General features: G+C 37.3%; 1 protein-coding gene across 8 annotated transcripts in view; it reads left to right on the top strand.

Annotated features, from left to right (window-relative positions):
- Nucleotides 1-12,762, top strand: part of RMDN1 (regulator of microtubule dynamics 1) — a 63,918-nt gene that overhangs the window by 20,297 nt on the left and 30,859 nt on the right. For all 8 annotated transcript variants that reach the window (XR_011645645.1, XM_004474750.5, XM_004474749.5 and 5 more), the window contains 3 exons: nt 1,750-1,867; nt 6,869-6,956; nt 9,059-9,218. Coding sequence is in view for 7 of the 8 variants with exons in the window: in XM_004474750.5 (XP_004474807.1) it covers nt 1,750-1,867; nt 6,869-6,956; nt 9,059-9,218 (366 nt within the window). In the remaining variant the exon portion in view is untranslated. The remainder of the gene's footprint in view (nt 1-1,749; nt 1,868-6,868; nt 6,957-9,058; nt 9,219-12,762) is intronic.

Raw genomic sequence — 12,762 nt, 5'->3', positions numbered from 1 at the left:
GTCCAGCACAAAAGAAAGTGCAGCCTGCCCAAGAATGGCGCTGCACACATGGAGAGCTGACACAACAAGATGACACAACAAAAAAAAGCAGCACAGATTCCCGGTGCCGCTGATTAGAAGCAGTCACAGAAGAACACACAGCGAATGGACAGAGAGCAGACAACTAGGGGGGAGAGGGGGGGAAGGAGAGAAATAAATTTAAAAAATAAACCTTAAAAAAAAAAATTATGTGTAATAGTTGTGTTTTTTTTTTTTAAAGATTTATTTATTTTTATTTAATTCCCCTCCCCTTCCCCGGGGGTCTGTTTTCTGTGTCTTTTTGCTGCGTCTTGTTTCTTTGTCCGCTTCTGTTGTCGTCAGCGGCAACGGCAGGGAAGTGTGGGCAGCGCCATTCCTCAGCAGGCTGCTCCCTCCTTCGCGCTGGGCGGCTCTCCTTATGGGTACACTCCTTGCGCGTGGGGCTCCCCTACGCGGGGGACACCCCTGTGTGGCAGGGCACTCCTTGCGCGCATTAGCACTGCGCATGGGCCAGCTCCACACGGGTCAAGGAGGCCCGGGGCTTGAACCGCGGACCTCCCATGTGGTAGACGGACGCCCTAACCACTGGGCCAAAGTCCGTTTCCCGTGTTTTTTGTTTTTTTTAGATTTATTTTATTTATCCCCCCCTGCTCATTGTTTGTGCTCACTCTCTGCTCATTGTGTGCCCTCCATGTCTACTCATCTTTTTCAGGAGGTCCTGGAAGCTGAACCTAGGACCTCCCATGTGGGAGGGAGGCACCCAATGGCTTGTGCCACCTCCATTCCCAGCTTTTTGTGTCTTTCTTTGTGTTTCCTAGTTGTGTCTCCTTATTATGTTTCCTGTGGTGTCATCTTGTTGTGTCAGCTCGCCACACCAGCTTGTCACATCAGCTCCCTGTCTTGCTTGTCTTCTTTAGGAGGCACTAGGAGGTGAACCCAGGACTTCCTTTGTGCTAGGTGGGCACACAACTGCTTTATCTACATCTGCTTCCCTCCTCCCCCCCTTTTTTTTTAAGGAGGTATAGGGCTTGAACCCAGGACTTCATACATGTGTTGCAGGTGTTCAACCACTGAGCTATACCAACTCTGTGAAATAGTTTTTTTAAAATTTAATTTAATTTAAAAAATTTTTTTTATTTCTCCCCTTGTTTCCCCCATTGTCTGCTCTCTGTGTCCATTCACTGTGTTCTCCTCTGTCTGCTTGTATTCTCATAGGCAGCTCTGGGAACCAATCCAGGGACCTCGCAGAGTGGGAGAGAGGCGATTACTCTCTTGTGCCACTTCAACTCCCTGTTCTAGAAGCTACGTCTTATTTTCTCTCCTCTGTGTCACTTGTTGCGTCATCTTGCCACGCCAGCTCTCTGCATCGGCCAGCACTCCTGCACGGGGCAGCTTTTCCGTGTTGGGTGGCATTCCCACACAGGGTGGCACTCCTGCATGGGGCAGTATTCCTGCGTAGGGCAGCACTCTGTGTGGGACAACTTGCTCTCATCAGGAGGCCCTGGATATTGAACCCTGGACCTCCTGTATGGTAGATGGGAGCCCAATTGGTTGAACCACATCTGTTTCCCTGTGAAATAGTTATAATGCAGAATTTGAAGTAGAATTTTAGCTTCCAGTGTTCTCATGATTGAATTTTTTTGAGGTGGGAGAAATTTGATGTAATTTTTGCTTGAGGTACCAGTTCCCTCAAATTTGCTATTTGTTAACTGATTATAATTGTTTCTTCAGGTGATAGGAAAGCCAGGAACCTTCAGAAGAGGCCTTTTATTCTCAACCTTGTCTTACTTGGGTTTTGAAACTTATCAGGTCATTTCTCAGGCTGCCATGGTTCATGCCACAGCCAAAGGTAAGCCTAAACTAAACATCTGGAGCACTTAAAGTTCTTGTCTATAGATATATATATAAAATAATGAAACTAACATTTTATTATAGGCCAGATTATTTTCTGCTCTTTTCTACTTGTCCTTCTGATAGATTATCTTGTAGAAACTGGAGTACCTTCAGTGATAAATGATCCATTTATATATATATATATATATATTTTTTTTTTTTTTTAAGATTTATTTATTTTCCACCCTTTCCCTCCTCCCACCCTGCTGTTTTTGCTGTCTGTGGTGTCTTCTTTTCTCATTTTCTCTCCTCTAGGATTCACCAAGATTCAATCCTTGGGACCTCTGATGTGGAAAGAGGTTCCTGTCAATTGTAACATGTCAGTTCTTGGTTTCTGCTGTGCTTCACCTTGACTGTCTCCTTTTCTCTCTTTTGATGTGTCATCATCTTCCTGCGTGACTCACTTGTGTGGGGCACTGGCTCACCACACGGGTCAGGAGGCCCTCGGGATCGAACCCTGGACCCTCCATATGGTAGATGGATGCTCTATCAGTTGAGCCATGTCTGCGTCCCATTAAACATGTTTTAAGAGTTGCCATAGTTTTTTAAAAATTAAATTTAGTTAAACCAGTTGTTACCTGTAGATATTGACAAAATTTCAGAAATTAAAGAAATATTATCAGTATTGATCCTAATTATGGGTTAAGCTTTTTTTTGTTTTTCGTAGTCCTGCCAATGTTTTGTTTTTGTTTGTTTTTTTGAGGTACTGGGTGCCAGGGATTGAACATGGGACCTCATATATGGGATGCCGGTGCCCAACCACCGAGCCACATCAGCTTCCCTGAGCTGGTTTTTTCGTTAGTTTTGCTTTTTTTTTTTTTAGGAGGCACTGAGACCCGAATTCATTACCTCCCCTGAGGAAAGCAAGTGCTCAACTGCTTGAACCACATTTGCTCCCAGTCCTCACTTTTTAATTCATCAAGGAGAATGTGATTGAGGAAAGAGGCAGAGATTATATTTTGAATAGAAATTCCTTATTAAAGGTCTGGTAAGTGAAGAATTTAAGAATATTAGCTAAACATTACTAGTTATCTATTAATTTCATTTTTTCATGCCTATCCTTTTGAAAAAGCAGAGGCAACTGAGAACTATTTTTTGTCTTCTTTCTAAAACTGTATTATTATGGAGGTTAAAGCAAAGGATATGTTTAGTGACATATTTTCAACAGGAGCTTAGCTTTTTATTTTATTTTTTTTTTATTTTTTATTTTTTTAAGATTTATTTATTTATTTAATTCCCCCCCCCTCCCCTGGTTGTCTGTTCTTGGTGTCTATTTGCTGCGTCTTGTTTCTTGGTCCGCTTCTGTTGTCGTCAGCGGCACGGGAAGTGTGGGCGGCGCCATTCCTCAGCAGGTTGCACTTTCTTTTCACGCTGGGCGGCTTTCCTCACGGGAGCACTCCTTGCGCGTGGGGCTCCCCCACGCGGGGGACACCCTTGCGTGGCACGGCACTCCTTGCGCGCATCAGCGCTGCGCATGGCCAGCTCCACACGGGTCAAGGAGGCCCGGGGTTTGAACCGCGGACCTCCCATATGGTAGACGGACGCCCTAACCACTGGGCCAAAGTCCGTTTCCCGGAGCTTAGCTTTTTAAAGCTATCTAGACTATTCATCATAACTTCAGTTATCAAGGAACCTTGTAAACTAGAACAAGTATTGTCCCACTATAACATTAATTTTTATTTTTTATCTATTTATTGCTATTTTGTTTCAAACCCTTGTGTCAAGGGTTGATTTCAGTAGATTGCAGTGAGTTAGCTGCTCTGCTACATATGAAACCCCAACCCAAAAGCAGGTTGCCTATGAACAGTTTAGCACCAGGTTTCCCATGAACATGTGGTGTGTGACGGTGGAGGGGCAGCCCCCTCTCCAGCCATGCCTCTTTTCCCAGATTAAGGGGCTCTCATATAAATACTATTTTTAAAAAGAAGCTCACAGGAGCAGGGATAACTCAATGGTTGAGCGCCTGCTTTGCATGTACAATGTCTCAGGTTCAGTCCCTGGTACTTCCTAAAAAAAAAAGAAGAAAAGGAAAGAAAAACTCACAGAGTTAAATTTCTTCAAAAGTTGAAATGTTAGAGGGCAGAGATTAGAATCCCATATCTTTATATTTCTCTCTGCATCTATCACAGTTTCATTGTGCCTTAGCATCATTACAGAAATGATTGTAGATGTAGTACTTCCCTTACTAAGAAAATATGGCATTTTGAAAGGCAGAGCCAAAATACTTTTAGCCTTAATGACCATAGTTCATTTTTTTCAGCAGTGTCTTGATGACATAAAAATTATTGTATATTCATTAAATTAAAAAGGTAATTCTAATATGCTAACGTATTCTGAAAACTAAACTCATTGTTTTTATTATAGATTTAGTAAAAGGTGTCCTGATTAAAAAACAAAAATTAAAAAACCAAACAACAAAAAAGGTGCCTTATAATTTTGAGTGCTATGTGTATTTTCAAGCCTTGATTTTCTTAACCTCATTTTCTTAAAACAAAAAAGTTTCATTTTACTGTTAATTGATTAATATGTTCATATAATTCATTTGTCAGACTATAGGCCATAGTCTTTGAAAATCAGTAATAATTACTGATAAAATATAGAAGCCAGATTTTTTAAAACTGGAAAATGATCCACGTGTTTCTATAAAAATATAACTTTGTCGGGCCTTAAAGTTTGTTTTTTTTTAAAGATTTACTTTTGTTTATTTCTCCCTTGCCTCATTGTTTGTGCTTGCTGTCTGCCCTCTGTTTCTCTTTGTCATATGCTCTCTGTGTCTGCTTGTCTTATTTTTAGGAGGCACCAGGAACTGAACCTGAGACTTCCCATGTGGTAGGTGGGTGCTCAACTGCTTAAGCCACATCAGGTTCCCTAAAATTTTTTTTAAATAAAATTTTACTCAAGAATAAAATTCATGCATGAATTTACATAAACAAATGTATAGTAAAATTTGTGAGTTTACAAAGCAAACATGCATATCATCATACAAGGCACCCATACATCTATCTCCCCACCAACACCTTGCATTGTTATGAAACATTTGTTACAAACTATGCAAGAACGTCATCAAAATAATATTACTACCTATGGCCCATATCTTTCATTTATGTATTTCCCCTAATCCACACAATTATTAACATCTGATATATTATAGTATTATATGTTTCTTATTATTCAGGAAAAAATGTTCTCATATTTGTCCTGTTAACCACAGTCCATCATCCACTACTGAATTCCCTGTGTTATACAGTCCTATGCTTTGTGCAATTCATTTAAAGTGTATATTCAGTGGCTCTCATTTTCACACATTTCTGCTGTCATCACCTCAGTAAATTTTGGAACGTTTTCATTACTGAGGAAAAATCTCATATCCCCTATATACCCTTCTTTTGTCTCTTAGTATTGAAATAATACCTTCTTGCCTTGGTGAGAATGGTGAGATTGCTACTTATTAAGAGTCTTTAAGTTGTTAAAACCTATAATTTGAGAATAAGCCACTGATAAAATATAAAATAGAATAGAATGGAGCAACTTTAGAAAATTAACCAGCTTTTTATGTGAGTATTATTAAACTACATACTACCTAACCAGATTGAAGTAGGATTATTGAAGAAAAAATTGTTAAATGATTTTAGGGTTTCCTTGTTATTGTCCTTCAATTTTTATTAAACTAGTATGGTTATATCATGATGCTATCTTAAAATAATAAAAAGTTGCACTTACATGGTTGTGTTATAAATTTCATGTATTTTTTTGCAGATATAGATTTACATTTTTTTAAACTTTTAAAAAACTTATTCTCAAAAGTTCTATGATGATTGATTAAAGAGATTTGATGGGGGGGCTTTTTCGGGGGTTGGAGTTGTCCTGGGTGGTGTTGCAGGGACAGTTACTGGACATTGTATGTCCTCCCATGCCCACTGGGTGGACTGTGGGAGAGTGTGGGCTGTGATGTGGACCATTGACCATGAGGTGCAGCGGTGCTCAGAGATGTATTCACCAAATGCAATGAATGTCTCATGATAATGGAGGAAGTTGTTGTTATGGGGGGAGGAGCGGGGCGAGGGGGTGGGGGATATATGGGGACCTCATATTTTTTAAATGTAATATTAAAAAATCAAATAAAGACAAAAAATTTAAAAAAAATAAAGTATACCAAGCTAAATAATAAAGAAACCTAGCTGAACACATTGAAATGTCAGCCTATAAAAAGACTAAGTGGCACAGTACCCTTATAGCAGACAAAATTAAACGTATACATTTCTTAGTAATAATTGGAATATCTGGCCTTCAAACCCTCTGTTTTTAAAGAAATTAGTCAAATATTTTTGGGCATTACACTGTCTATTAAGTTTATGTATTTCAGGGTAATGTCTAAACTAGTTAACAAGATGGTTTGAACATAGTGCCTATGAGGTAACTTTCAGAGTCTCTGTGTGGTTAACAACATCTAAGTGCTTGATGATAGATTTGACTGTTTTCCTTAACCGTATCTATAAATTAGGTCATAAAGAGAATTTGGTATATCAGAGTAGCTCAATAATGCAAGTTAATAATTTCCAGTATTTCAAGTGAATGAGTTGTATCATTTTCTACAGAGGATGGTATTTAACAATTACAGCAACAAAAAACAGAGGGTTTGTGTGCCATAAATTCCTCACAAGAAGGTGCCTTTTAAAATATTTTAAATGTATGTATCATATTTGACTAGTACCACAATAAATTTTCTAATTTGTTAAAATTTTACACAGTTTCAATGAATCATTTGTTTTGATAGCTTTGTGCTTATTTCTACTATATTTCCAATTAGGGCCTTCATAACTTTTTGTCTTACCTTATAGGGAATTTCTGCATCTAATTTCTTTTGTGTGTATATGAAAATCTTTGTCTTTTAGAATTATTGCAGTTTGGTTTGGAAGACCTACTTTATTGTGTCTTTTCTTTCTTATGTTCTTTGAAGTTGAAGAAGTTCTTGAACAAGCAGACTACCTTTATGAAAGTGGAGAAACAGAAAAACTTTTTCAGTTGCTAACCCAATACAAGGAAAGGTAAGTAAGCAATGTATGGTGGGCTTGGGTTTGTGGTTTCCTTAAAATTTTGTGTTATTTAACAAAGTGATCTGTAGTGCTTGAAATTATTATACATTAATGTTATTTTTTAAAAAATAATATTTCTTGAAATTTAATTTATAGTATGGTGTTTCTTACATTAAGTGATTCAGAAATGCTACATTTATCTTACTGGTTTAGAAAATCTTATTTTACCTAATTTGGCAAAATGGGGTATTTTTTCAATTTGGCTGTTTGCTTTGTATTGTACAAGGTGGTCATTGAGTATAAGTTTATGTATGTCAGGGTAATGTCTAAACAACCTACATTTTGTATTTCTTTTAAAGTAATTCCTTATTGGTATAATATTTGAATTAATTTATTGAGAATTAGTATGATTGTATACCCCCATTGAGTGGTATCTGTGGGTAACTTTAGGAGCACAGTCTTTTCAGAGAAACAAAAATATGTCCTTATTCTATTTTTATTTTTAGATTACTTTTTCAGTCCATAATATCAATGTTTATCATTTTTTGGAAGGTGGGGGTGGGGTGGGGATAAGGACAGTCTTATAAAATAAATCAAATAAGGCTTACTGGTATTTCCAAATCTCTCTCCTCTATCAGTTTCTGAACTAGGAACTTTGAGTCATTTTCATCTACCTTTCTTAGATTCCCAAAACCAATTTTTGCTCCAAGATCATCAATTTTACTTCCTAACTATCTTTGGCAATCATCTTTCCTATTCCATTCTCTCCTCAGTAACTTGAAGTGACTGATTTGGCTTTTTATAGCCATTTCAGTAATAATTGGAAGCTCTGAGATTACTCCATATTGATTGAACTTAAATATACTATCATTTCTTTGTGTAAAATATTTAAAAATTAGTCCAAAAAACTTTTTAAAACGTTTCAAAATTGTGATGTGAATACTATTTGGGGTGGGGTGGAAGAGATAAGAATTATGAAATAGGCTTGAAGGCAAACATTTAATAAAAAGGAATTTAGATTTTAAAAAATATTTCAAAACTCTTTATTGTATGATTGTGGTTATTTTATTTCCTAATCATTTCTTATTTTATATATTTATCTTTAAATGGTAGTTCCTCAAGGAAGCTAATGTCCTTTTTTTTTTTTTTAATTTTATTTTTGTTTATTCCCTCAACTCCCGTTCCCTTCATTTTCTGCTCTCTGTGTCCATTCACTGTGTGTTCTTCTGTGTCTGCTTGTATTCTCATTAGGCAACTCCGGGAACTGATCCTGGGGCCTTCCAGAGTAGGGGAGAGGTGATTACTCTCATGCGCCACCTTAACTCCCTGTTCTGCTACGTCGTCTTATTTTCTCTCCTCTGTTTCTTGTTGCATCATCTTGCTGTGCCAGCTCTCCAAGTGGGCTGGCAAACTCCTACATGAGGTGGCTTTCCTGCTCTGGGCGGCGTTCCCATGTAGGGCAGCACTCCTGTAAGGGGCGACATTCCTGTGTGGGCTGCCACTCCGCGTGGGCCAGCTTGCTCTCACATGGAGGTCCTGGGTGTCAAACCCTGGACCTCCTATGGTAGACAGGAGCCCAGTTGGTTGAGCCATGTCTCTTTCCCTAATGTCCTTGAAATAAGAAGACATGAAATCATGGATGACACATTTAAGCATAGGATTTATTTTGACAGTACATTATATTTCATTATTCACTCATTAACAGATATTTAACATTTACCGATTATGAACCAGGTACTCTATTTGTTTTTTAAAATGTCGTGATCCTGAGTATAACATATATGGTAATGTCTGAACTAGTTAGTGAGTTGTATGAAGCATAGTTCAGTGAGGTCAAGCCTCAAATTGTATGTTGAATTTTGTAGGGCAAGTGTTTAGAGGGTTCAAACACAAAAAAGTTTTTTTTTTCAGGAAAGTCATTATTTAGCAAGTAAAGGTTTTGTATGAAAGGAAATAAATTTAGCATTATTATTAATAGTGGTTTTTGATAATGTGTACTTACTATGTCTTTACTAAGCTGAAAGACTAAAATGTGTTTATTAATGACGTGACCTCTTAACAATTTAAAAATTCCAGTTAAAATATAAAATATTTTTTATTTCATTTCAAATTAGTGAGGATGCAGAGTTATTGTGGCGCTTGGCACGGGCTTCACGTGATATATCTCAGCTTAGCGGAACTTCAGAAGAAGAGAAAAAGCAATTGGTGTATGAAGCCTTAGAGTATGCAAAAAGGGCACTTGAAAAAAATGAATCAAGTTTTGCAGCTCATAAGGTAAGGTGCTTAAAATAACTAACTTGCTACCATGTATACACATACCTTGGAGACAATTGTGGGTTCAGTTCCAGACTACCACAATAAAGTGACTATTGCAGTAAAGTGAGTCCCACAATTTTTTTGGTCTCCCAGTGCATATAAAAATTAGGTTTACACTATACTATAGTCTATTAAATGTGCAATAGCATTATGTCTTTAAAAAACAATGTACATACCTTACTTAAAAAATACTTTATTGGGGAGCAGATATGGCTTAAGCAGTTGAGCTCCTGCCTCCCACATGGGAGGTCCCAGGTTTGGTTCCCAGTGCCCCCTGAAAGAACAAAAACAAAACAACAAGCAAAACAAACAATAAAATCAACTCAGAGAAGCCAGTGTGGCTCAGTGGTTGAGTCCTGGCTTCCTATATACAAAGTCCCAGGTTCAATCCCTGGGTCTTGGTAACTTAAAAAAGAACAAACAAACCTCTCACATTTTTTATTGAAACATTTTGTGTTATTTATGTATCTTTAAAAAAAAAAAAGATAAAAAAAAAACAAAAAAACATAAAAAATAACTTTTATCATCTGAGCCTTAAATGAATTGTAATCTTTTTTGCTGGTGGAGGGTCTTTCCTTGATGTTGATGGCTGATGACAGATCCGGAGGTTGTTGCTGAAAGTTGGGGGAGTGGTTGTGGCAATTTCTTAAAATAAGATAACAGTGAAATTTGTTGCATTGATTGGCCCTTCCTTTCATGAGGTTGTTTAATAGCATTTTACCCTCAGAACTTGTTTCAAAATTGGAGTTAATCCTCTCAAACCCTGCTGCTGCTTTATCAGCTAAGTTTATGTTATTTTAAATACTTTGTTGTCTTTTCAACAATGTTCACAGCATTTTCACCAGGAGTAAGAAACCACTTTCTTTGCTTATCTGCTCAAGTTTTAGCATGAGATTCCAGCAATTCAGTTACATCTTCAGGCTCACTTCTAATTCTAGTTCTTTTGTTATTTTTACCACATCTGCAGTTACTTCCTCCAGTAAAGTCTTGAACTCCTCAAAGTCATCCATGAGGTTTGGAATCAGCATCTTCCTAACTTCTCTTAATGTTGATATTTTGACTTCCTCCCATGAATTGTGAATGTTCTTAATGGGATCTAAAATGGTGAATCCTTTCCAGAAGGTTTTCAGATGATATTGCCCAATCCATCAGAGGAATCATTGTCTATGGAGCTAAAGTCATACAAAATATGTTTCTTAAATAATGAGACTTGAGAGTCAAAATGACTTCTTGATCTGTAAGCTATAGAATGGATGTTCTGTTAGCAGACATGAAAACAACATTCATTTTCTTGTACATCTCCATCAGAGTTCTTTGGTGAGTAAGTACATTGTCAGTGAGCAGTGAATTTTGAAAGGTGTCTTTTTTTCTTAGTAGTAGGTTTCAACAGTTACCTTAAAATATTCAGTAAATTGTGTTGGAGAGACATGTGCTGTCATCCAGGCTTTGTTGTTCCATCTATAGAGCACAGGCAGAGTAGATTTCACATAATTCTTAAGAGCCCCAGTATTTTCAGAATGGTAAGTGAATATTGGCTTCAACTAGAATAAAGTTGTCAGCTGCAGTAGCCCCTAATAAGAGAGCCTGTCCTTTGAAGCTTTGAAGCTTTGAAGCCAGGCATTGACTTCTCTGCTCTAGCTATAAAAATCCTAGATGGTATCTTCTTCCAACAGAAGGCTGTTTTATCTATATTGAAAATCTTTTGTTTAGTATAACTACTTTCATTAATTATCTTAGCTAGATTTTCTGGATAACTTGCTGCAGCTTATACATCAGCACTTGTTGCTTCACCTTGCACTTTTATGTTATGAAGATTATATTTAATATGTACTTTTTTTTTTTTTTTGAGATATTGGGGATTGAACTTTTGCTACTTGTGTGTTATATGGGAAGTAGGTGCTCAGCCACTGAGCTGCTTGTGCTCCCAATGAGAGATGGTTTTTCTATTTAAGGACTGGTGGTCTTTCCCTCCCTTCTCTACACTTTAGGCAGCTTACTGGATTGAATTTTTTAAAGTTTAAAAAAAGTTAGCAAACAGCCTGCCCAGGCCAAATCTAGCCTCAATAGTGGTAGCCCCCATTGTGATTTTAATTGTTTTCATTAATGACAACATTCAAAAACCAAGAGATTATCCTTAATGAAGATTTCTGGCTTCTTTTTAAAAATGCTAGATCCTAATTTCTAGCTTCTCACCTGGCATCAATTCATTGAAGCAGAAATAGCTGCTTCCCCTTGGAAGGAGCATATACTCTATTTTACTACAGTGCCCACCACCGCCCAGTGGTCTAAGGACTGTAAAAATATGCCTAGAAGTTCTCCTTAAATCCAGTAATAACTTATTTTTTTGAAGTACCAGGGCTGGGGATTGTTGAACCTGGAACCTGGGACCTTGTGTATAGAAGCCGGTGCTCAACCACTGAGCCACATTAGCTTCCCTGAGTTGGTTTTCATGTTTGTTTTGCTTGTTTGCATTTTCTTTAAGAGGCACCAGGACCTCCCACGTGGGAAGCAGGCACTAAACTGCTTGAGCCATATCCGCTCCCCATTATGTACTTCTTGTAGACAGGTGATAGATAGGTCTTACTTTTATTTATTTAATTTCTTTATTTTATTTAAAATTGTACAGTTCAGTGGTTTTTAGTATATTCACTATGTTGTGCAGCCATTACCACCATCTAATTCCAGAACTTTTCCACTACCCCTAAAAGAAACCACATTCCTATTAGCAGTTAGTCTCAATTCCCACCCCTCACCCCCACCCCCACTTCCCTGGCAACAGTTTATCTACTTCCTATCGCTATGGGTTTGCCTCTTCTGGATAAGTCACATAATTGCAATCATACAGTATGTGACCTTTTGCATCTGGCTTCTTTGCCTAGCATATTTTCAAGGTTCTTCTATGTTGTAGTATGTGACAGTTCTTCTTTCCTTTTTGTGACTGAATAACAGTCTATTGTATCATTGTATAGACATGCCACTTTTGTTTATTCATTCATCAAATACGGATATTTGGGTTGTTTCCACTTTCTGGCAATTAAGAATAATGCTGCTGTAAATATCTGTTTTCAGTTCTCTTGGTTATATATCTAGGAATGAAATTGCTAGGTGATATTTCTGTGTTTAACTTTTTGAGGAACTGCCAGACCATCTTATAGCAAATATACCATTTTACTCCCACCTGCATGTATGAGGGTTCCAATAGCTCTACCTACTCACCAGCAGTTGTTACTATATACTTATTTGATGATAACTATCCAAGTGGGTGTGATGTGATACCTTATTATGGTTTTGATTTGCATTTCTCTAATGACATATGATACTGAGCATCTTCTCATGTGCTTACTGTTTTGCTGTTGTTGAATTTTAAGAGTTCTTTAGGTATTCTGGATATTAATCGCTTTTCAGATGCAGGATTTGCAAATATTTTTTAAAATTTTGTAGGTTCTCTTTTCACTTTCTTGATAGTCCCTGATATACCAAAGGTTTTAATTTCAATTATTTC

This window comes from Dasypus novemcinctus, chromosome 14, assembly GCF_030445035.2.
Source record: "Dasypus novemcinctus isolate mDasNov1 chromosome 14, mDasNov1.1.hap2, whole genome shotgun sequence".
NCBI lineage: Eukaryota > Metazoa > Chordata > Mammalia > Cingulata > Dasypodidae > Dasypus > Dasypus novemcinctus.
This window is presented reverse-complemented; position numbering and strand designations above follow the sequence as displayed.